This window comes from Pseudorca crassidens, chromosome 4 (assembly GCF_039906515.1).
Source record: "Pseudorca crassidens isolate mPseCra1 chromosome 4, mPseCra1.hap1, whole genome shotgun sequence".
Classification (NCBI taxonomy): Eukaryota; Metazoa; Chordata; class Mammalia; order Artiodactyla; family Delphinidae; genus Pseudorca; species Pseudorca crassidens.
This window is the reverse complement of record NC_090299.1, coordinates 70,969,726-70,994,900: the sequence shown is the minus strand read 5'-3', so window position 1 is coordinate 70,994,900 and position 25,175 is coordinate 70,969,726. Positions and strand designations below refer to the sequence as shown.

General features: G+C 39.5%; 1 protein-coding gene across 4 annotated transcripts in view; it reads right to left on the bottom strand.

The window, feature by feature from the left end:
* Positions 1-23,745, bottom strand: part of SLAIN2 (SLAIN motif family member 2) — an 81,260-nt gene extending 57,515 nt beyond the window's left edge. For 3 of the 4 annotated variants that reach the window (XM_067735902.1, XM_067735903.1, XM_067735904.1), the window contains exon 1: positions 23,072-23,745. In XM_067735902.1, coding sequence (XP_067592003.1) covers positions 23,072-23,460 — 389 coding nt within the window. In that variant the 5' untranslated portion in view covers positions 23,461-23,745. The remainder of the gene's footprint in view (positions 1-23,071) is intronic. The other variant, XM_067735905.1, reaches the window with a different exon arrangement.
* Between the last annotated feature and the right edge of the window lie 1,430 nt (positions 23,746-25,175).

The window sequence follows — 25,175 nt, the reverse complement described above, 5'->3', positions numbered from 1 at the left end:
AAACAAACCTAAAATGACACCATTATTTTTTCCAGTCAACAAATGAAAATTTTTATAATGACCTTGACTGTTTTCTCACTCCATACATTCAATCAACACATTCTATCGATTCATTAAACTGGCTTCCCCACATCTACCAGACTTTCAACCTTCCAATCCATCCTCTACTACCACTTAGCTCTCCAAAACACAGGTCAGGATAAACATTGTTTCACAGCTCAAAAACTTTCTCACTGGATGTACTCCCCAACTTAATTTTCAAGATCCTGTGTTTTCGATGCAAAACCACATCCTTGATCTTCTCTCTCAGGTACTCCAATAAAAAACCCTCTTGTCCAGCCAAAATGGCCAAATAAATGTTCACTTCACACATCTGTTAAACCACAGATGTGTCTTTGCTTATAGCTCTTTTTACTACAGGGGCAAAAATAATTTCCTTTCCATTTTCCTTGTCTAACCCAAGCCTTACCTCTAGACCAATTCAAGACTCCATTTTTCATGAGGCTTTCCAACTGCCACAGTTCTTCTGACTACTCCTTATCATCTTAACACAGTGCTCTACTCATAGTAGGTACTCAATAAATGTTTTATGATTACTCCCATGGCGACTGTTCATCCCAGTTTGCCCAGGTGTAAGTCCTCATTTAAACCTGTTGTTTTGGCATCTCAGCACTCCCTTGACTCTCAAATAGTTTGTACAATAAATCACACAATCGTTTTAATTTTTCCTAATTTTCAGAACATTATTTTATGACTTAGAAATGTAAATGGAGGAAAGTTACTAGAATAAGATACTTATTCCTGCAATACAGCACTAAATATTTCTGGTCAAGTAGACACCGTAAGTATGCTTTAAGGCAATACTTGGGGTGATTTTGCCCCCAGGAAACATCTGGCAATGTCTGACATTTTTGCTTGGCCAGGGATGTTGCTAGACATCATACCACACACAGCACAGCCCTCACAACAAAGAATTTATCATCGTTATTTAACGTCGATATCGACGTTATTTAACGTCGATACCCTTATATAAGAAAGCAAGATCAAAACGATATTTTTAAACAATGTAGATGTTTTATAAGAGGAACTAAACAAATCTGATCTTTATTCATTTAGCTTGAGATGATTGTTTTCATGCAATCAATTGTAAGTGGTTGGGATGAAATGGAAAGACTATCATTATGGACTCAATACTTTGGTTTGAATTTCAGTTTTGCTATGTGCGTCTGGGCCCAAGAGGTTGGTAAAGATCAGAGGTTCAGTTTTCTAGCCCACAAAAGTACCTACGTCTTCTCTTCCCACCTACATACTATTGCCACACTAATCTTTCCAAAACACAATTTTGTTAAGGATATTCCGACACTCAAAAATCTCCTCCTAGATTTCACAAGCAATCCACAGTATGGTCTCCAACCCAATGATTCAAATTTCTTACTTGTTCCCCAACAAATTTGTATCTTCACAGACTTCGCTTTACCCTACTCAAATGAAGCACTCATTCTTTTCCCTGCACTTTTTGATTCTGACAGAGCAGCAAGAAATACCCTTCCGCCTATCTGTACCTAAATCCTAAGTCTCAGCTCTCACATTCAAGTCCATATAAACCTTTCTGCTGTGAACTCTCATTGCTGATTTCAGAGAGGACCGAATTCTGTGTTCATTCTGTCTCCAAGCTAAACTCTAAGCACTTGAAGGCTTAGTATCAAGCCACAATCAGTCATTTAAACAAATGTTTATGTGGCAGCTACCACTGGCCAGGCATGGTGCTCAACAGGAATTCAAAAATGAATTAAGGGGTTTCCCTGGTGGCGCAGTGGGTGACAGTCCTCCTGCCGATGCAGGGGACACGGGTTCGTGCCCCGGTCCGGGAAGATCCCACATACCGCGGAGCAGCTAGGCCCGTGAGCCATGGCCACTGAGCCTGCGCTCCGCAACGGGAGAGGCCACAATAGTGAGAGGCCTGCATACCGCAAAAAACAAACAAACAAACAAAAAAAACGAATTAAGACAAAATTAAATGATTATACTTCTCATCGTGCTGGTTGTCAGCTCTCTCAGTCATAGGGGGTACTACCATAGAAACCTATAGCGCCTGCTCAACAAGTTCCAAACCTCTAGATTCAGGTTTCTAGGACTTATCTGTTTCTTTGGATTTTATTTTTTAATTCTCTCCAGATCAGCCCCAGCTAAAAATAACCAATGGCAAACAAGAGTTTCACTATGAGAAGTCAACGCAAGACCCATTAACTCCCTCCAAGGGGGGAAATTAGCAGGCTCACTCAAAAGATAGTCACATCCTAAAATTACTAAAGTACTCTCTCTATATCTACTAGTTATTAATAAAGACATAAAATATAATCTCTATAATTATAAAATGCAGTACGAATTAGGCACTAAACGCATTATACTTAAAAACCTCCTCACTAACTTAACAGCATCTATTAAATTCCATTCCTCAAATTTATCAGACTCATAGGTCATTTGTGGACTTAGCCTGGCCCACACCTGCTTCTTTTTTTTGTATATATAAATTTATTTATTTTATTTATTTTATTTTTGGCTGTGTTGGGTCTTTGTTGCTGCGAGTGGGCTTTCTCTAGTTGCAGAGAGCGGGCTTCTCACTACGGTGGCTTCTCTTTTTGCAGAGCATGGGCTCTAGGCGTGTGGGCTTCAGTAGTTGTGGCTCGCAGGCTCTAGAGCGCAGGCTCAGTAGTTGTGGTGCATAGGCTTAGTTGCTCCACGGCATGTGGGATCTTCCCGGACTAGGGCTTGAACCTGTGTCCCTTGCATCGGCAGGCAGATTCTTAACCACTGTGCCACCAAGGAAGCCCCACTCCCTGCTTCTTATTCACGCTTTTCAAACAAAACAACGCTTAACAGCCACACATGGTTGGGTACTTTCTAATTCTCTCACAGGCAGATGAGCAGAAGTTCATGAATGGAGCAGTGGAGGGCTGTGTGTGGGAGAGATTTCCTTCTAGTAACTGTAGAAGTGGGACATGGTTTGATTCATCCTCATGAATTCTAAACCTCTAATTTTTAACTAAACACTGTTTGTCTCTCTCCAAATATTTTCATAAACTTCATGGTACTGCATTATCTTGCTTCTATTATTTCCCACATTTCAAGAAGATATAATCACTTTTTTCTTTTCCTCCCTATAGTTCCTTAATACCCTCAAGAAGTCTCAATTTTACTCCAGAATTTGAACCCTTTCCAAGATCAAAGCAAATTGTATGTTTTGCATTTATTGAGCCTTTCTCTTAAATAAGCTAATTTGTTCCTAAAGGTATCCATTTCCTCCATAATTTAGATTCCCAAATGAAAGAGCACAGAGGATGTGATTTTACGTAAATAGAACAGGCAAAATAAGAACTTATATTACTGAAAGCCTTAAAACCTAAATGCTTCTACAAGTTCATTTTTGCTACTAAACTATCGCAACAGGAGTCAACATGCAGTGTGCTCTGGCTAGTACAAGTCATTACTATAAGGAACAGAACATTATTGTAACTCAATTCATTTACATTGAGACACTATTTAATGCTATTTACTACCCAAATTATTTTATTTTAAATCATGTCGAAATTAAACTGATTTACAGATATACTTATAGATATGGTCCTAGCAGAAAGGCAAGGAGGCAGGGATCTGGGTAAATAAAAGAGAAGGGAATGAGCCCTTTTAGGCTACCAGGGCATCGGCACCACCAGGGACCCTGGAAAGTTTGGCATAGGGATTTGCATGCAGAGTAGTCCCAAAAATGAGACTGAGGAGAGCAGCAACATCAGTAACCCCGAAGACTCACAAAATGTGAGCTCTGAAATTCCTTATCTGATATTCCTGGAAAGTAAGGAAGTTTGGGGTTTTTCCCCCTCAACAAAAACAGACTACAAATCACAGCAATATCTTATCTGATCCACCTCCTAGAGTAATGAAAATAAAAACAAAAATAAACAAATGGGACCTAATTAAGCTTCAAAGCTTCTGCACAGTAAAGGAAACCATAAACAAAAAGACAACCCACAGAATGGGAAAAATATTTGCAAATGAAGTGACCGACATGGGATTAATCTCCAAAATATATAAACAGCTCATGCAGCACAGCATCAAAAAAACAAAAAACCCAACCCAAAAATGGGTGGAAGATCTAAATAGGCATTTCTCCAAAGAAGACATACAGATGGCCAAAAAGCACATGAAAAGATGCTCAACGTCACTAATTACTGGAGAAAAGCACATCAAAACTACAATGAGGTATCACCTCACACCGGTCAGAATGGCCATCATCAAAAAATATATAAACAATAAATGCTGGAGAGGGTGTGAAGAAAAGGGAACCCTCCTATACTGTTGACAGGAATGTAAATTGGTACAACCATTATGGAGAACAGTATGGAGGTTCCTTGAAAAACTAAATACAGAACTACCATACAGGAGACTTCGCTGGTGGCACAGTGGTTAAGACTATGCACTCCCAATGCAGGGGGCCCGGGTTCGATCCCTGGTCAGAGAACTAGATGCCACATGCGTGCTGCAACTAAGAGTTCGCATGCCACAACTAAGGAGCCACCTGCCACAACCCAGCACAACCAAATAAATAAATACTTTAAAAAAAAACCCAAATCTACCATATCATACAGCAATCCCACTCCTGGGCATACATCTGGAGAAAACCATAATTCAAGAAGATACATGCACTCCAATGTTCACTGCAGCACTATTCACCATGGCCAAGACATGGAAGCAACCTCAATCAACGTCCATCGACAGAGGAGTGGGCAAAGAAGATGTGGTAGATATATACAATGGAATGTTAGTCAGCCATAAAAAAAGAATCAAACAGTGCCATTTGCAGCAACATGGAGGGATCTAGAGATTGTCATACTGGGTGAAGTCAGACAAAGACAGATATCATATGATATCGCTTATATGTGGAATCTAAAAAAAAAAATGGGACAAATGAACTTATTTACAAAACAGAAATGGAGTCACAGATGTAGAAAACAAACTTATGGTTACCAGGGGGGAAAGGGGGAGGAGGGATAAGGGGAGATTGGGATTGACGTATACACACTACTATATATAAAACAGATAACTAGTAAGGACCTACTATATAGCACAAAGAACTCTACTCAATATTCTATAATGACCTATATGGGAAAAGAATCTAAAAAAGAGTAAGTGTATGTCTATGTATAACTGATTCACTTTGCTGTACACCTGAAACTAACACAACATTGCAAATCAACTACACTCCAATAAAATTTAAAAAAAAAAAAGACTACATACTTTAGGTAAATCTGATAAACTTGTTAATATTTGCACTTGTGGAATCTCATTTTTAAAATGCAAAGTTAAAAACAAGAATAACGGATAAGATCATACACATCAGCTGACTTGGGCTCCAGTTCTATCAAAAACACATGTCTAAACTTACTGGAACCAAAATTTGTTCATCTGTGAAATATAATCTTACTGATTCTAAGTAACAAGGAAAACATCAATGGCTTTTTAATGCATCATGCTGTATTATGATCCTTACCCTATGTGACTACAGAGTAATGAAACTGACTTAAATCAGTAAGATTTATCAGGATTTTTTTAAATTATAAAAGTAATTTGTGGGATTCCCTGGTGGCGCGGTGGTTGAGAGTCCGCCTGCCGATGCCGGGGGTTGCGGGTTCGTGCCCCGGTTCGGGAGGATCCCACGTGCTGCGGAGCGGCTGGGCCTGTGAGCCATGGCCGCTGAGCCTGTGCGACTGGAGCCTGTGCTCTGCAAGGGGAGAGGTCACAGCAGTGAGAGGCCCGCGTACCACAAAAAAAAAAAAAAGAAAGGAAAAAGCAATTTGTGTTCGTAACAGAAAATTGAGAAATTACAAAAAGTACAAAGAAGTATAAAACAAGGTGTAACAGTTATCCTACAAAAGAGAGAATTTTAAAACTGATTTTAAACATCAGATACTGTATCTGGACAGAATTTTCTTTAATTCATTCATGGGAGAGTACAGTTTAAATATTGCCATTATGCAGAGTATGTATGAAATTCCTCATTTGTAACTGGCATAGGGGTCATGCAAGTCATGCAAGAAATCTGGTCTCATTATTTTACCTCGTTCACCTCGTTTCAACTTAACATATTGACAATCAGATTGATTCAATTTAATATAACTGAACTCTTACTACACACAAGATTCTGAGAGCCTGTTTTGACACACAAAGATGAATATGATACTGCTTCCTCTGCTTAAAATGCTCACCATCTAGACAAGACAAAGTACGAGGTTGTGGTGTTACATATACTCTAAAAAGATATATAAACAGTGATAGGCAACACTGAAGAGGAAGTAAACCAAGTGGGAAATTTAGAACTTCAGAAAGGAAAGAAAAAAGGTACTCTATACAGAATGAAAATTAAAAGGTAACAGGCATGAATGTTTATGAAGTTTTCTGACAACAGCAAGAAAATCCAGGAAAAAGGTGAATTGGAGTTGGACTGCTGAGGACTTCAAACATCTTGCTAACCCATTTTTATTCACGAGGCATAATAATGACTTTAACAGTTTTCAAAATTCAAACCTACCCTCAAGAGGAAAAGAATCTGCTATTACTATGGATATTCAGAGAAATGTGCCATAGATTTAGGAAAAGAAAAATCCATGATGCTTACATTGCTAAAGATCTCTCCCACATTTAAGCTTAGCAATTTGTGTTAGGGTATCTTATGTTCCAAAATAGATGACAATATTTTAATCACAGAAACACAGATTAAAAGAACACTTAGAAATAACCAAATTTAACTTTTACCTCTTTGAAACATCCCTTGTCACAGGACCATTAAGCAGTCTTTACTGCTAAAGGTTACTCACGCTTTTTAAAGGCAGTCTATACTATCTAGGAACAGCTCTACTAGAAAATTCTTCCTTATATTAAATCAATATTTGCTTACCTCTAACGTATACCTATTGTTCTAGTAATGATCTCCAGAGTTATACAGAATAAGTCTAAAAAATCTATCTACAGGTTAAATAAATCAAGATCAAATGTTTTATCAGGCACGGTTTTCAGGATTGGTATGAATCTCAACGCACTGTATTAGCTATGTGACTTCGAGTTTAAGTTTCCTTACCTGTAAGATATAGATAACATGACACCTGCTACAACACAGATGAATTTTGAAGAGACAATGATAAATGAAATAAGCCAGACACTAAAAGATAAATACTATATGATTCCACTTATATGAGGTACCCAGAATAGTCAAATTCATAGACACAGAATGTAGAATGGTGGTTGCCAGGGGCTGGGGGCAGGGAGAATAGGGGAATGGAGAATTACTATTTATACAGAGTTTCAGTTTGTAAAGTTCTAGAGATGGACGGTGGTGATGACTGCACAACAATGTAAATGTATTTATATGCCACTGAACTGTACACTTAAAAGTGATTAAAATGGTAATTTTTGTCTTGTATATTTTACCCCAATTGAAAAAAATGGGGATAACAATAACTACAACTCAAAATTGTGCAGATTAAATTATTTAACATGCATAAAATACCTTATACAATACTTGGTATATAGAACATGCTTAAACAATAATGATTGTAATATATTTTACCAATCATGTGGCCCTTCTTGGCCAAATTCAATTTTTTAAGAAAGCAAGAAAATGCATTATCATGTCTCTAAGTGTTCCCAGCAGTGCAATGCTCACACATAGGGGGTCTAAGTATTTTTTCCATTAAAGAAAAAAAAAAATGTAAACCCATGTTAGAATCACTGGAAAACCACTGCTAAGAAGGGAATAAAATGATCATCTAGATGTATAACTTCTGATTCATTTAAAACACACACACACACACACACACACACACACACACACGAACCATGTTACTTTAAAGTAACATCTCCCTGGTCTAGAAGAGTCTAGAAAACAAAACTTCAAGATGTTAATCAGCGAATGACTGCCAAATTATAAGTGGTGGCAATTATACAAATTAAATTGCTTTATAAACCTAGGCTCATCATATTAAATCACAGGCAAATTCTACCAATGGTCCCCTACAAAAAGCATACATAAAACAAAAAGGTCAAGTAATAAAAGTCCATTATCAGAAGTGAAGGGCTATGAGAGAAAAAAATACAGTAAGAAAAAACCACCAACATATCTACCTCTGAGTTAGGGAAGTTATCCATAAAATTTATTGATGAGAAGTCAGCATGAGTTCAAAGTGTCTTCATAAACTTAAAACTGATTTAAAGTAAAATGGATTTAACGGGATATGAGGAACTTATTAGATTTCCAATCTCAAAAACCTTTAAGAAAAGAAGAAATAATCATCTGTCCTGACCAGCTTGAATATTAAATCAGCTTAAAAACAAGAGGCATGACCGCCTGGTCTCAAAGTCCATTTCTAATTTTATTTTCTATGATTTTATGTTCTGCAAAAGTTCCTAAGGGCCCCACAAAGAGTCAGACAGCTCATGTCTATTTTCCCTAAAATCATTATTCTCAATCTGTAGTCTTCTCTACAGATATAGAGAGTGTATGTCAGCAATAATGAATCTCTCAAAGAAAAAGTAAAAAAAAAAAAATAAAGCAACAAACTTCTAGATACTGACAAATAATTTTAATTAACAAATACTGATTAGATAATACAGTCTTTATGCATACATACACAATACTAAACTCTCATCTACAAAAATGCAGCAGAGTGGATGAATAAACAATCTAAAACTCATTTAGAAAGTATTTCACACATACACCCCCCTTTTGCCCACATGTAAATTCCTTTTCAATTAGCACAATTCACACTAGGAATGGAGAAAAGAATCTGGAGACTTGGAGAGGTGGAGAAGTCAGTTCCTAATCCTCCCCCTCAACAATGAATATTTTAAATAGTAACATAAAGATGTTTTATGTATTATATGTATTTGTTTATTCTTTTATATGAGGCTCTTGAGAAATTCTAATAAAAACCATTTAAAAAGGGTCCTTTCTTTGAGACCCACTACTGTTTCTTTCCTCAGTAAAAGTATACCTGTTTTAGGTAAATTTAATGAAGAACATGAGGATTTATGGAAAATTAGACTAAAATTATTTTGTTTTACAGAAACCTGGGAGCCTAAAAGTACAAGTACATGGATGAAAGCACAGAGACACTAAAACTAAATTTAACTAAAAATGTTATATAACTGTAAAAATAAGGATGATATTACAGGAGCTGATTACAGGCCAAGAGGCCAAAGGAAGATATGAATGATGTTACTCACCTAATTCAAATTTCAGTTCTAGTACAAAGAAAGTATGTAATAATGACATGGGATCACTTCAAGTCTTTAGACATCTGCCGAAAACCTCACCCTGCACGGAGAACACCTAAGAAATTCTTGATTTACCCAACAATTAACTTCTCAAAAGGCTTAGGAAGAAATGAGAACTGGACCTGTTCTGACCATCACCAACAACAAATTAACTGGGGATAACAAAATGATCAAAATACTGGAAGAAAGAGGCCATTTCATTTTGGAGTTTATAGCAAAATAGAAAAAAAATTCTAAACAAAGAAGTGCAAACCATTTTTTAGAAAATTTGATCTAAAAACATTCAGATCACATTTGATGATATTAAAGAATTATTTTTAATGGGGAGGGTAAACTGGTAGTGTAGTTATGTTTAAAAAGAGTCCTTATCTTCTACTACAATATTTAGTAATTAAATGATATGATGTTTGAGATGAAATTTGCTTCGAAATAGTCCAGAGGGTTGAGGTTTGAATGGTATAGATGAAACAAGAATGGCATGAGTTGGTAAGTGTTAAAGATGGGTTGTAAGTTAAGTGGAGGTTCATTTTACTGTTCACTCTATTTTTGTATATGTTTGAAATTTTTCAAAAAGTTTTTTTTTTAAGTTCACTGCAAAGACAGATCAGTCTAGAACTAAAATAAAATGGAGATGATAAAGACAAAGCTAACACTTATATATTTAATTTGTGTCGACAACTGTTCTAAACCCTTTACCTATATTACATTTAATTCTATACGGTTGATACAATAATTAACTCTACTTTACAGATAATGAAAACTCTCAAGCACAGAGAGTAAGTGGTTAACAAGGTCATGCAGTTGACAAAGGTGGGAGCAGGGATTTCAACTCAGGCGACCTAGTTCCAGAGTCATGGCTCTTAGCTACAATCTGACTCCCAGGGGCTCCAAAGGCCAATTCAGCACAAGAATAGTGAGTACAAAAAGAGGTCATCAGATAAAGAAATTCATAAAAATGTACATAGGGCTCCGGTCGTTAAAGACAAATGATCAAAAAACAGAATTAGGGAACATAAAATAGCCAAAGGTGAATAACAGTACAAATGTACAAAGAATAACATGAAAAATACAGATAATTAAAATTAGGTAAGAGCTGAAAATGTTTAAACATAGTCAGACTAACTGTGTTCCAATCCTAGCTCATCCACATACTTGAGAGACTAAAAGCAAATTATTTAACCTAAGCTTTAATTTCATCATCTTTAAAATGGAGATTAATAATAGACTGACCATACTGGGTTATTAAGAAGATGAAATACTGTATATAAAGTGCTTAGCCTGTATCTGTCATGTGTTAGTGCAATAAATAATTGTTAGCAGGGCTTCCCTGGTGGCACAGTGGTTGAGAGTCCGCCTGCCAATGCAGGGGACACGGGTTCGTGCCCCGGTCTGGGAAGATCCCACATGCTGCAGAGCGGCTAGGCCCGTGAGCCATGGCCGCTGAGCCTGCGCGTCTGGATGCTGTGCTCCACAACGGGAGAGACAACAACAGTGAGAGGCCCGCGTACCACAAAATAGTAATAATAATAATTGTTAGCAATTATTTAAAATAAAAGAGCAATAAAAATCACATTGAAGGATGTCCACTTTCAACACTTGGACCTAACATGATACTGGATGTTCTACTCAGGGCAATTAGACGGGAAGATGAAATAAAAGGCATCCAGATTGGAAAAAAGAAGTAAAATTATCTCTTTTAGCAGATGACATGATATTTTTTCTTTTTTTTTTTTTTTTTTGCGGTACGCGGGCCTCTCACCGCCGTGGCCTCTCCCGTTGCGGAGCACAGGCTCCGGACGCGCAGGCTCAGCGGCCATGGCTCACGGGCCTAGCCGCTCTGCGGCATGTGGGATCTTCCCAGACCGGGACACGAACCCGTGTGCCCTGCATTGGCGGGCGGATTCTCAACCACTGCGCCACCAGGGAAGCCCGACATGATCTTTTATATAAAAAATCCAAAGGGGGCTGCCCTGGTGGCGCAGTGGTTGGGAGTCCGCCTGCCGATGCAGGGGACATGGGTTCGTGCCCCGGTCCGGGAGGATCCCACGTGCCAAGGAGCGGCTGGGCCCGTAAGCCATGGCTGCTGGGCCTGTGCGTCCGGAGCCTGTGCTCCGCAGCGGGAGAGGCCACGGCGGTGAGAGGCCCGCGTACCGCAAAGAAAAAAAAATCCAAAGGAATCCACACCAAAAAAAAAATAAAAAAACTATTACAGCTGATAAATGACTTGGGGAAGGCTGCAGGAGACAATGACATCAATATACAAAAATCAACCATATTTCTATACAGTAGCAATGAAAAATCCAAAAATGAAATTGAGAAAAACAATTCCATTTACAGTGGCATTAAAAAAATAATAAAATGACTGAAAATAAAATTAAAAAAAGAAATGTAACACTTACACACTGAAAATTACAAAACACAGTTGAAAGAAATTAAAGACCTAAATGAATAGAAAGACATCCAATGTTCATGGATTGAAAAAACTCAATACTGTTAAGATCTCAAAAGTTAAGATCCCCAATTGATCTACAGATTCAATACAATCCCTATCAAAATTCCAGTTGCCTTTTATTTTTTGCTGAAATTTACAAGCTGATCCTAAAATTCACATGGAAATACAAGGGTCACTGAATAGCTAAAACAATCTTGAAAAAAACAAAACTGGAGGACTCACTCATTCCAGTTTCAAAACTACAGTAATCACGCTGGGCAGTAGTGGCATAAAAGATAGTCATAGATCAAGGGAATAGAATTGTGAGTCCATAAATAAACCCATACATTTTATGAGGAACTGATTATTTTTTTGAATTTTTGAATTTTACTTTATTTTTTATACAGCAGGTTCTTATTACTCATCCATTTTATACACATCAGTGTATACAAGTCAATCCCAACCTCCCAATTCATCACACCCCCACCCCCACCTGCCGCTGCTTTCCCTGCTCGCTGTCCGTACACTTGTTCTCTACATCTGTGTTTCAATTTCTGCCCTGCAAACTGGTTCATCTGTACCATTTTTCTAGGTTCCACATGTATGTGTTAATATATATTTGTTTTTCTCTCTCTGACTTACTTCACCTTGTAAGACAGTCTCTAGATTCATCCACGTCTCTACAAATGACCCAATTTCGTTCCTTTTTATGGCTGAGTAATATTCCATTGTATATACGTACCACTTCTTCTTTATCCATTCAGCAGTGGATGGGCATTTAGGTTCCTTCCACAACCTGGCTATTGTAAATAGTGCTGCAATAAACACTGGGGTGCATGTGTCTTTTTGAATTATGGTTTTCTATGGGTATATGCCCAGTAGTGGGATTGCTGGGTCATATGGTAATTCTGTTTTTAGTTATTAAGGAACCTCCATACTGTTCTCCATAGTGGCTGTATCAATTTACATTCCCACCAACAGTGCAAAAAGGGTTCCCTTTTCTCCACACCCTCTCCAGCATCTGTTGTTTGTAGATTTTCTGATGATGCCCATTCTAACCGGTGTGAGGTGATACCTCACTGTAGCTTTGATTTGCATTTCTCTAATAATTAGTGATGCTGAGCAGCTTATCATGTGCTTCTTGGCCATGTGTATGTCTTCTTTGGAGAAATATCTATTTAGGTCTTCTGCCCATTTTTGGATTGGGTAGTATGCTTTTTTAAATATTGAGCTGCATGAGCTGTTTATATATTTTGGAGATTAATCCTTTGTCTGTTGATTTGTTTGCAAAGATTTTCTCCCATTCTGAGGGCTCTCTTTTCGTCTTGTTTGTAGTTTCCTTTGCTTTGCAACAGCTTTTAAGTTTCATTAGGTCCCATTTGTTTACTTTTGTTTTTATTTCCATTGCTCTAGGAGGTGGATCAAAAAAGATCTTGCTGTGATTTATGTCAAAGAGTGTTCTTCCTATGTTTTCCTCTAAGAATTTTATAGTGTCAGGTCTTACATTTAGGTCTCTAATCTATTTTAAGTTTATTTTTGTGTATGGTGTTAGGGAGTGTTCTAATTTCATTCTTTTACACATAGCTGTCCAGTTTTCCCAGGACCACTTATTGAATAGATTGTCTTTTCTCCATTGTATATCCTTGCCTCCTTTGTCATAGATTAGTTGACCATAGGTGTGTGGGTTTATCTCTGGGCTTTCTATCCTACTCCATTGATCTATACTTCTGTTTTTGTGCCAGTACCATATTGTCTTGATTACTGTAACTTTGTAGTATAGTCTGAGGTCAGGGAGCCTGATTCCTCCAGCTCTGTTTTTTTCTCTCAAGACTGCTTTGGCTATTCGGGGTCTTTTGTGTCTCCATACATATCTTTAGATTTTTTTGTTCTAGTTCTGTAAAAAGTGCCATTGGTAATTTGACAGGGATTGCATTGAATCTGTAGATTGCTCTGGGTAGTATAATCATTTTCACAATATTGATTCTTCCAATCCAAGAACATGGTATATCTCTCCATCTGTTGCTATCATCTTTAATTTCTTTCAACAATGTCTTATAGTTTTCTGCATAAAGGTCTTTTGTCTCCCTAGGTAGGTTTATTCCTAGGTATTTTACTCTTTTTGTTGCAATAGTAAATGGGAGTGTTTCCTTAATTTCACTTTCAGATTTTTCATCATTAGTGTATAGGAATGCAAGAGATTTCTGTGCATTAATTTTGTATCCTGCAACTTTACCAAATTCATTGATTAGCTCTAGTAGTTTTCTGGTGGCATCTTTAGAATTCTCTATGTATAGTATCATGTCATCTGCAAACAGTGACAGTTTCACTTCTTCTTTTCCAATTTGTATTCCCTTTATTTCTTTTTCTTCTCTGATTACTGTGGCTAGGACTTCCAAAACAGTGTTGAAAAATAGTGGTGAGAGTGGACATCCTTGCCTTGTTCCTGATTTTAGAGGAAATGCTTTCAGTTTTTCACCATTGAGAATGATGTTTGCTGTGGGTTTGTCGTATATGGCCTTTATTATGTTGAGGTAGGTTCCCTCTATGCCCACTTTCTGGAGAGTTTTTATCATAATGGGTGTTGAATTTTGTCAAAAGCATTTTCTGCATCTACTGAGATGATCATATGGTTTTTCTTCTTCAATTTGTTAATATGGTGTATCATATGGATTGATTTGCGTATATTGAAGAATCCTTGCATCCCTGGGATAAGTCCCACTTGATCATGGTGTATGATCCTTTTAATGTGTTGTTGGATTCTGTTTGCTAGTATTTTGTTGAGGATTTTTGCATCTATATTCATCAGTGATACTGATCTGTAATTTTCTTTTTTTTGTAGTATCTTTGTCTGGTTTTGTTATCAGGGTGATGGTGGCCTCATACAATGAGTTTGGGAGTATTCCTTCCTGTGCAATTTTTCGGAAGAGTTTAGAAGGATGGGTGTTAGCTCTTCTCTAAATATTTGATAGGATTCACCTGTGAAGCCATCTGGTCCTGGACTTTCGTTTGCTGGAAGATTTTCAATCACAGTTTCAATTTCATTACTTGTGATTGGTCTGCTCATATTTTCTATTTCATCCTGGTTCAGTCTTGGAAAGTTATACCTTCCTAAGAATTTGCCCATTTCTTCCAGGTTGTCCATTTTATTGGCATAGAGTTGCTTGTAGTAGTCTCTTAGGATGCTTTATATTTCTGCAGTGACTGTTGTACCTTCTCCTTTTTCATTTCTAATTTTATTGATTTGAGTTCTCTCCCTCTTTTTCTTGATGAGGCTGGCTAACAGTTTATCAATTTTGTTTACCTTCTCAAAGAACCAGCTTTTAGTTTTTTTATCTTCGCTATTGTTTTCTTTGTTTCTATTTCATTTATTTCTGCTCTGATCTTTATGATTTCTTTCCTTCTGCTAACTCCTGGTGCTGTTTGTTCTTCTTTCTCTAGTTCCTTTACGTGTAAGGTTAGATTGTTTGAGATTTTTTCTTGTTTCTTGAGGTAGGCTTGTATTGCTATAAACTTCCCTCTTAGAATTGCTTTTGCTGCATCCCATACGTTTTGGATTGTTGTATTTTCTTTGTCATTTGTCTCTAGGTATTTTTCTATTTCCTCTTTGATTTCTTCAGTGATCTCTTGGTTATTTAGGAAAGACTGTTTAGCCTCCATGTGTTTATGTTTTTTATGTTTTTTCCCTGTAATTGATTTCTAATCTCATAGCATTGTGATCAGAAGAGATGCTTGATATGATTTCAATTTTCTTAAATTTACTGAGGCTTGATTTGTGACCCAAGATGTGATCTATCCTGGAGAATGTTCCATGGGAACTTGAGAAGGCAGTGTAATCTGCTGTTTTTGGATGGAATGTCTCATAAATATCAATTAAATCTATCTGTTCTATTGTGTCACTTAAAGCTTGTGGTTCCTTATTAATTTTGTTTGAATGATCTGTTCATTTGTGTAAGTGAGGTGTTAAAGCCCCTCCCCCCTCGTATTATTGTGTTACTGTTGATTTCCTCTTTTACAGCTGTTAGCAGTTGCCTTATGTATTGAGGTGATCCTATGTTGGGTGCATATATATTTATAATTGTTATATCTTCTTCTTGGATTGATCCCTTGATCATTATGTAGTGTCCTTCCCTGTCTCTTGTATCATTCTTTATTTTAAAGTCTTTTATATGATATGAGGATTGCTACTCCAGCTTTCTTTTGATATCCATTTGCATAGAATATCTTTTTCCATCCCTCACTTTCAGTCTGAATGTGTCCCTAGGTCTGAAGTGGATGTCTTTTAGACAGCATATATATGGGTCTTGTGTTTGTATCCATTCAGCAATCCTGTGTCTTTTGCTTGGAGCTTTTAATCCATTCACGTTTAAGGTAATTAATGATATGTCTGTTCCTATTACCATTTTCTCAATTTTTTGGGTTTGTTTTTGTAGGTCCTTTTCTTCTCTTGTGTTTCCCACTTAGAGAAGTTCCTTCAGCATTTGTTGTACAGCTGGTTTGGTGGTGCTGATTTCTCTTAGCTTTTGCTTGTCTGTAAAGCTTTTGATTTCTCCATCGAATCTGAATGAGATCCTTGCCGGGTAGACTAATCTTGGTTGTAGGTTCTTCCCTTTCATCACTTTATCATGCCACTCCCTTCTGGCTTGTAGAGTTTCTGCTGAGATCAGCTGTTAACCTTATGGGAGTTCCCTTGTACGTTACCTGTCGTTTATTCCTTGCTGCTTTCAAAAATTTTTCTTTGTCTTTAATTTTTGCCAATTTGATTACTATGTGTCTCGGTGTGTTTCTCCTTGTGTTTATCCTGTATGGGAGTCTCTGCACTTCCTGGACTTGGGTGGCTATTTCTTTTCCCATTTTGGGGAAGTTTTTGACTATAATCTCTTCAAATATTTTTTCGGGTCCTTTCTCTCTTCTCCTTCTGGGACCCCTATAATGCGAATGTTGTTGCGTTTAATGTTATCCCAGAAGTCTGTTAGGCTGTCTTCATTTCTTTTCATTCTTTTTTCTGTATTCTGTTCTGCAGCAGTGAATTCCACCATTCTGTATTCCAGGTCACTTATCTGTTCTTCTGCCTCAGATATTCTGCTATTGATTCCTTCTAGTATATATTTCATTTCAGTTATTGTATTGTTCATCTGTTTGTTTCTTCTTTAATTCTTCTAGGTCTTTGTTAAACATTTCTTGCATCTTCTCAATCTTTGCCTCCATTCTTTTTCTGAGGTCTTGGATCATCTTCACTACCATTATTCTGAATTCTTTTTCGGGAAGGTTGCCTATCTCCACTTCATTTAGCTACTTTTCTGGGGTTTTATCTTGTTCCTTCATCTGGTACATAGCCCTCTGCCTTTTCATTTTGTCTGTCTTTCTGTGAATGTGGTTTTCCTTCCACAGGCTACAGAGTTGTAGCTCTTCTTGCTTCTGCTGTCTGCTCTCTGGTGGATGAGGCTATCTAAGAGGCTTGTTTCCTGATGGGAGGGACTGGTGGTGGGAAGAGCTGGGTGTTGCTCTGGTGGGCGGCGCTCAGTAAAACTTTAATCCGCTTGTCTGCTGATGGGTGGGGCTGGGTTCCCTCCCTGTTGGTTTTTTGGCCTGAGGTGACCCAACACTGGAGTGTACCTGGGCTCTTTGGTGGGGCTAATGGCGGACTCTGGGAGGGCTCACGCCAAGGAGTACTTCCCAGGACTTCTACTGCCAGTGTCCTTGTCCTCACGTTGAGACACAGCCACCCCCCACCTCTGCAGGAGACCCTCCAACACTAGCAGGTAGGTCTCGTTCAGTGTCCTTTGGGGTCACTGCTCCTTCCCCTGCGTCCCAATGTGCACACTACTTGTGTATGCCCTCCAAGCATGGAGTCTCTGTTTCCCCCAGTCCTGTCAAAGTCCCGCAGTCAAATCCTGCTAGCCTTCAAAGTCTGATTCTCTAGGAAGTCCTCCTCCCATTGCTGGACCCCCAGGTTGGGAAGCCTGACGTGGGGCTCAGAACCTTCACTCCAGTGGGTGGACTTCTGTGGTATAAGTGTTCTCCAGTTTGTGAGTCACCCACCCAGCAGTTATGGGATTTGATTTTATTGTGATTGCGCCCCTCCTACCGTCTCATTGTGGCTTCTCCATTGTCTTTGGATGTGGGGTATCTTTTTTTGGTGAGTTCCAGTGTCTTCCTGTCAATGGTTGTTCAGCAGGTAGTTGTGATTCAGTGTTCTAGCAAGAGGGAGTGGGAGCACGTCCTTCTACTCCACCATCTGAACCAATCTCTGAGCAACTGATTTTTGACAAGGGTACCAAGACAATTTAACGGAACAGAAAAGTCTTCTCAACAAATGGTACAGGGACAACTGGATATCCACATGCAAAATAAATGATGTTGGACTCCTACCTCACACCACATAAAAACTCAGAATGAATCAAAGCAAGTGTTGGCAAGGATATGGAAAAACTGGAACTCTTGTATAATGCTGGTTGGAATGTACAATGGTACAGCTGCTGTGGAAAACAGTATGGTGGCTCCTCAAAAAATTAAACATAGAATTACCATTTGATCCAAAAATTCCACTTCTGGGTATACACCCACAAGAAGTGAAAGCATGGATTTGCACAGGTTATTTGTAGGTTCCCATTCACAGCAGCATTATTCACAACAGCCAAGAAATGGAGGCAATCCAAGTGTCCACCAACAGATGAAAGGATAAAGAAAATGTGTTATATACTATAACGGAATATTATTCAGCCTTCAAAAAGGGGTAAACCATGTCATATGCTACAACATGGATGAACCTTAAGACATTATACTAAATGAAATAAGGTAGTCACAAAAAGACAAATTCTACATGATCTACCTATAGGTATCTAAAGGGGTTAAACTCATAGAAACACAGTAGAACAGTGCTTTCCAGGAGCAGGGGGAAGGGGAGTTACTCTTCTGTGAGTGTAGAGTTTCAGTCATGCAGGATGGGAGGGTTCTGGGGATCTGTTGCACAACAATGTACATGTAGTTGACAGTACTGAACTATAAACTTGGAATTTTGGGGAGGCTAAATTGAGGGAAATTGTAGTTCAAATGAGGCAAGGTGATACACAGTAAGCCAAAAGGTAGCTTGGAACAGGTTTAAGTCTACTCTTCCAAATAATGGAAGATAACTGAAATTTTATCACCAAATTATTGTTGACCTGAAATTTGTTGTTCTGAAATATCAATATTATGGCAAGCTCAAAAGCCTGGATAAGACAAAATAGGATAATTTCTAAAGAGAAAAACAAGCAATGTTTAGAAATTCCAGACCAGACTGATTCCTTGCAAAATTCAAAACTAGGTTAAACAAAATGTTTGTAAAGTTAGAATAGGAAAAACCCAGAAGATTCATCATGAACAAGTCAAACCAAATTAACTGCAATGTCTATGCTAATAAGTTTACTTCATTGAAGGTAAGAACTCTTTAAGGCATCATATAGCTTAATTATAGCAAGCCACTTGGCAAAATCTTTCATAATATCCATACAGGCAAAATGGCATATGGGCTTGATAATAATAAGTAGTACTAACAGTTACTGAACAACCACTGTGTGAGTTGATTAATGATGTTCATTAATCTGGAGGGAGTCTAGTCAAGCTGCATACTTCAGAGCCCTTTATTCTGTCATTTTAATATTTTTATCAACAACTTAAATGAAGACCCAGTAGGTATGCTTATGAAATATGAAAATGACAAAAAAATTTGGAAGGAACAGATATTAAATGCCTAAATCAAGACTGACAAAATGAAATATAAAAGCCTAATATTCAAGCTAAAAAAATTCATTACAGAAAACCAGCGTTAGGAAGACTTAGTGTAACAGCCTATGTATAAAACATATGGGGTGTAACTGAAACCACTCACTCATTTTAAGCATAAATAACAGAAATTAAAACAGTTAATGAAATATTTGGTTTCAAAATAATAGCATTTAGCTCAAGCAAGACATATCCACCACACACTGTCTGGTCAAATACCATCTAAAATGCTGAGTACAGTTCTGGGTACCACGTTTAATGACAAGGAGCAACCCGAATTCATTAAGAGAAAAATGACCACAGTTGAAAGATCAGAGAATTACATTATCTAAGGAATGATTAAGTAAACTGGGATTGTATTACTCTGAAGAAGAGATGAGAATGCTCAGAGTGTGTGGTGGGGAGGAGTCAGCAGGGTCATGATGGTAGTATTCAAATATCATAAGGGGCCATTCATGTGGAAAAGGAATCAGACTTGGAGAAAGCAAAATATAATGGAAACAGCATAAGCTATGATGTCATAAAGACCTAGATTCAAATCCTGACTCCATCATTTACCATCTGTTATTTGATGCTTGGAGAGAGAAGAAGTGTCGTTACCTAAAAAATGATACCTACCTCATAAATGGATAAAAATTAAATGCAATTAAGTGTAAAAATGTTTATAAGTTGCCTGGCATAGACTGACACACTGTGATACACAATAATGTTAGTTCCCTTCTCTAGACTTTTCTGAGTTGTTCTATAAGAGCATTTTTCAAACTGATAATTAGCCATTAATGGGTCACCACATCAGCTCAGTGGGCTGTAACCAGCATTTTTTCCTAAAGAAACAGAACAGAAAACATTAGCGCTTTACCACATATACCAAGTATAGTTTTGTGAAACTTTTGTTTCAATTATTCATAAACATGTGTGTACTAGGCTATGGTATAAAATGTATTTCTTATCATGAAGCTGGGATTGAGAAAAAAACAAAACAAAACCGTGAAAGCCACTGCTGTAAATACAATACTGTTTTCTAAGTGTGTTCTAAAGATACTAGTTCCTTGGGAGAGCAAATAAGTTTAGGAAACAAACCGTACCACTTAGAGACTTACTATATTCAATACATATTAGCATATTTAAAAAGCCCAGCATTAAAGAAATCTGGTGGGTTTTTTTGGTTGTTGTTGTTGAACCTCGTTTTTCCCAGATATATTTGATCTCAGACCCACAATTAGTTTTTTCACACAATATCTACTAACACCTTCAGGACTGACATTTTGTGGTATACATTTGGGAAAAAACATTCCTCTAGATGAAAAGGAAGGAAATGGGTATAAGTTATAGAAAGTAGACTTTTAGCTTGCTAAGAAAAACTCTTGACTCTTTAAATCTTTCCCTCACTGCTACTAACACCCACTACCCGTTATAACTTATACTCCATACACATACTCCAAAGCACTTTAAATATGATTTTCAAACTTTCAATTCACACAAATCTTTTCAGAAAAAGCACAGGACATCTATAACATCAAGATATGTAACCAGGATCAAAGTAGTAAGCAGAAATCAATTGGCCAAAAGAAACTTCTGGCATAGTATTTTAAAAGACTTGCTTTACCTGAACAAAAACACTGTGATCAGAAACCAAAGCAGCAAAAGACTTAATCAGCTTCTCCAAGGGGAGTCAATGTGTTCTAAGAATACATAGTCTAAAATGGGCTAATGAGTGCAGCTAATCTTCATTATTATTATGGGCATCATTATCATCATCACTTGGAAGAGGCATGTGATATTAGATGATTCCGACTTCTTTTAAAGTGTATACATACCTAGGATTCCTTTGTAAGGACGTGATTTCACACTAATATGAAAATTGTCACTACCACAGTCAGTTCTAATAATATTTGGTATCACTTGGCAATAAAATAAAGGCTTGACATCATATATTCAAGAGCATCTCTGTAACTCAAACCTTTCTAATTGAGTTACAAATATCTCTGACTCTGCTCTAGCAGTTGTCAGAGCATAAAATGCCCTTCCCACTCCTTCTCCACTCTCAGGCTCCAAAACCACCTCTCCTCAAAGTCTGCCCCAACTAGACTATTATTTTCTTCTCAATTTGTGAGCACTCTCAGTACTTTTTGTCCCTATCACTCTTTTAAGCAATTCACTGTGTATTTCCTAGCTTATTTCTTTATTCCTCCATAAAACTTGGCTCCCAACAAAACCATAACTTCCTTAATGAACAGGGATCAACATTTAAGAACCTCCCTCAAGATCCTGAAAGCACTCACTAAATATTTCTTGATTTAAACAACTAGTTTTAAGAGTAATAGTGGCTAGTCTCACAGAGCTCATATACCAGACCCATGCTAAAAGCATACATGGATTAGCTCACATAATCTTCACAACTCTACAGAGGTAAGAACTATTATCTTCTCCATCAAACAGAGGAAGAAAATGAGGCTCTGATTAACTTGCCCAAAGCTGTACAGCTACTAAGTAGCAGAGCCAGGACCTGAATCCAGGCAAAGCTCTTAACTACCTCAGTACACTCTGTAAGGGTTGCAGCCCTGCGAAACCGGAGTCTATGAAGGATTTCAACCTTACTAAGTTAGAAGTTTCAGTTTCAACAAAGAGCAGAGATACTTTAGCTAAAAATTAAAACTTTAAAAAAGGATAAATTAAGACAAATTAAGAATTTCCCGTTGACATCTTTATGCAATTACAATAAAACATGAGAGAAACTGCCTCTCATGTCCTTTCTATATATGGAAATGATATTACGGTGTGGGTCATAATTTTATCAAGAAGTAGCTTATGACAATACAGTTCGGTTTAGATTTTTAAATACGGCTGTTTTTCTCTGCCCCTAGGATGACATGGAAATGAAAGATAGATAACTGTCACTTCACAGCTTCGAAAAATGCCAGACCCAATTCTTGTTTAAAAAATGAGAGCCAGGGCTCTTGTTCCACCCTTGACTCGTCACACAAAGCAGCACCATCCTCTGCCCTCTTCACACAAAGCAAGCGTCACCCTACTACCCAAGGGGGAGTGCTGCTGATCCACACGGTTTCCCCATCGCCGCCAGAAATGTACCCATCTCCCACGGGTCCAAAACACTGACCGCTGCCCGGACTTAGATTACCCTGGTCTGCTCCGCGCACCGGGTGACACCTCATCACACCCAAAATGCCCAGGCCGCCATCCGAAAGCCAGTATTTCACACAAAGCTGGATCCCTTCCTACAAAGCAGTTTCCCATCTCCGACTCCTCCCACGGCGAGCAGCCCTTCCTAGGCTGTGCCAGACCCCAGACCCCAACGGGGTCCAAAGCTCAGAGGGTCCCCAATCCAGAGGAGAACTAGCTACAAAGCCTATTCCTCTTCCAAGCCTCGAACCCCCAACTCTCGCTGACCGTTCCGCAGCCAAAGCAAGAAAACCATGAATCAGAGAGCGGACCCCGCTACACAAAGCGAGGTGTCTTACCAGGGGGCCCTCGGAAGACGCTCTCCGCCCCCCGGGCCCGTCCCCGCCCAGCTCCGGCCCGGAGCCCCGCGCTCACCAGCTCTCCTCCTCCTCCTCCCAGCCTGACAGGCGCTCCAGCTCCTCGGGCCGCAGCGGTTCCACCTCGTCCAGCAAGCCGCCCTCGCCCGCTGCCAGCAAGGGGGTGGTGTCCCGCAGCTCCTCGCTACTCGTCCGCCTCGGGCCCGACCCGGCCCCGCAGCCCGACTTGGCGCTGAGGCCCAAGGGGAAGCCCCTAGGGGACGCCGCTCCGGAGGAGGGAGTGGACGCGCCGGCCCGAACCGGGCTGCCAGGCCCAAGGGAGCCGGCGCCCTGCACGGCCCCGGAGCGGCTCCTCAGCTGTTCGTTCTGCTTCTCCAGCTTCTTCACCAGCTCCTGCAGCTTCCGCACCTCCTGGTCCGCGTTCACATTGGAGTTAATGTCCTCCATCCCGGCCCCGCCGCCTCGGCCGCCCGCCACCCGCTCAGACTCACAGCGACAGGGAAAGAGCCGGAGGAAAGAGGCGCCGCCGCCACTCACTCTAGCCGAGGCGCCGGCATATATCAGGGCCAGGCCCCACTGCCAGGGTCCCCCCCTGCTCCGGTTCCGACGCGCCGCTGGCCCCAGCCGAGCCGCCTCATCTGCGCCGGCTCCAGGATTGGGGGAGGCGGCGCCAATATCCGGCCTCGGCCGCCATCTTCCCTCTGTCCCTCCGCCCACCTCAGCCCGGCCCCGTCGGTGACCTCAGAGCGTCGGGGGATGCACCGGCCGGCGGCGGGCGCTGAGAGGACCCGGCGGCGATCTCGCGGAGGGGTGGGGCCACGGGCGAGGCCGGTGGGGCGGGGCTTAAACCGGAAGGGGCGGCCCGGAGTGTCGGCGGAGGGGGGTCGCTGCTCTGGTGGCTGAGAAGAGCGATTACGGCCGCAGGCGGGGCCTGAGGGGAGTGTGGACTTGGCGGCGGGTGGCGCTAAGATTGCAAATCGAGACTCTCCCTCAACCCCGCCTGTTGGCCTTGGATGAGCACCCGCTTCTGGGTCCAGCATCCGAGCCTGTCCTCCCTCCCGGCTGGTTCCCTGGTGGGCGCTCAGCCCGGCTCCGTGGAGAGACAGTTTGCTTCGTCTGTTTGTTCAGCAAATATTTATTCGATGCCTCCTTGAAATAGGAAATTGTCGGGGCTGGCAGGATCCTCAGACCATCTGTGACCCATTTATTCCTCTGAAAATGAGAAAGCAGAATCGCAATGGTTAAGAGAGGTCTAAGGTCAAAATAATAACCATAAATTGTTAAGTGCTTACTACGGGGAGACACTGTGCACTTTGAAGGCATTATCTAGAATAGTTTTCCCGACTTCACTGCAGTTTACTGCACACTGGCACGGAAGCGGCGATAGAAAACTGCTCCTCTCTCAACTTTGTCTGTTAATTGATGCAGAATCTGCTCTTTGTATCGTTTTCTTCTGAAAATCTTTTTCATAGTCTTGAAAACAGTTGTGTATTGAAAGTACTTAATAAACGTGTTGACAAATACTGATGAATGCTGAGAGAAGTATGACTAAGAATCTGCCTTCAGTCGCACCCGTTTATAATTCGTACTACTGACAGCAAACAAAAAACACCTAAATTCTTTGTTGTGATCACATTAACTGCTCTTGAGTTGTCAGTTGTGAACTACTGGTTTATGTTTGCAGCTTTCCTCTAATTGCCACCTCCACCCTTTGCTAATAATGATCCAGTCCTATTACATACACCTGGGTGTGGACTCGCTTGCCATGTCACTTGCTTCTACCCTTTAGCCTTCCTGTGCTATATTTTCCTTACTTAGAATGTTCTACGAAATCTGATTCCTTTTCATAAAACTGCTAAATCCGATTCCTTTTCTTAAAACTCATGCTCAAAAAAAAAAAAAAAAACTCATGCTCACCCATCTAGGAAAATTTTTCCTGACAATTCCACAACGATCTAGTGGTTCTGTTTACTCTAGCATTGCCTGATCAATAGTTTGCAACAGGTGTCTGCACTTTTAAAAATTTTGCTTCTTTTTCTAAGTCACTTTCAGTTGTTTTTGTGTACCTGATGAAAAGGGACCATTTATTTTAGTTTTTCATGTCTAGTAGAGTGTCTGACACAGTGGACATTGAATATCTGGTTTGTTGAAAGTTATGAGGA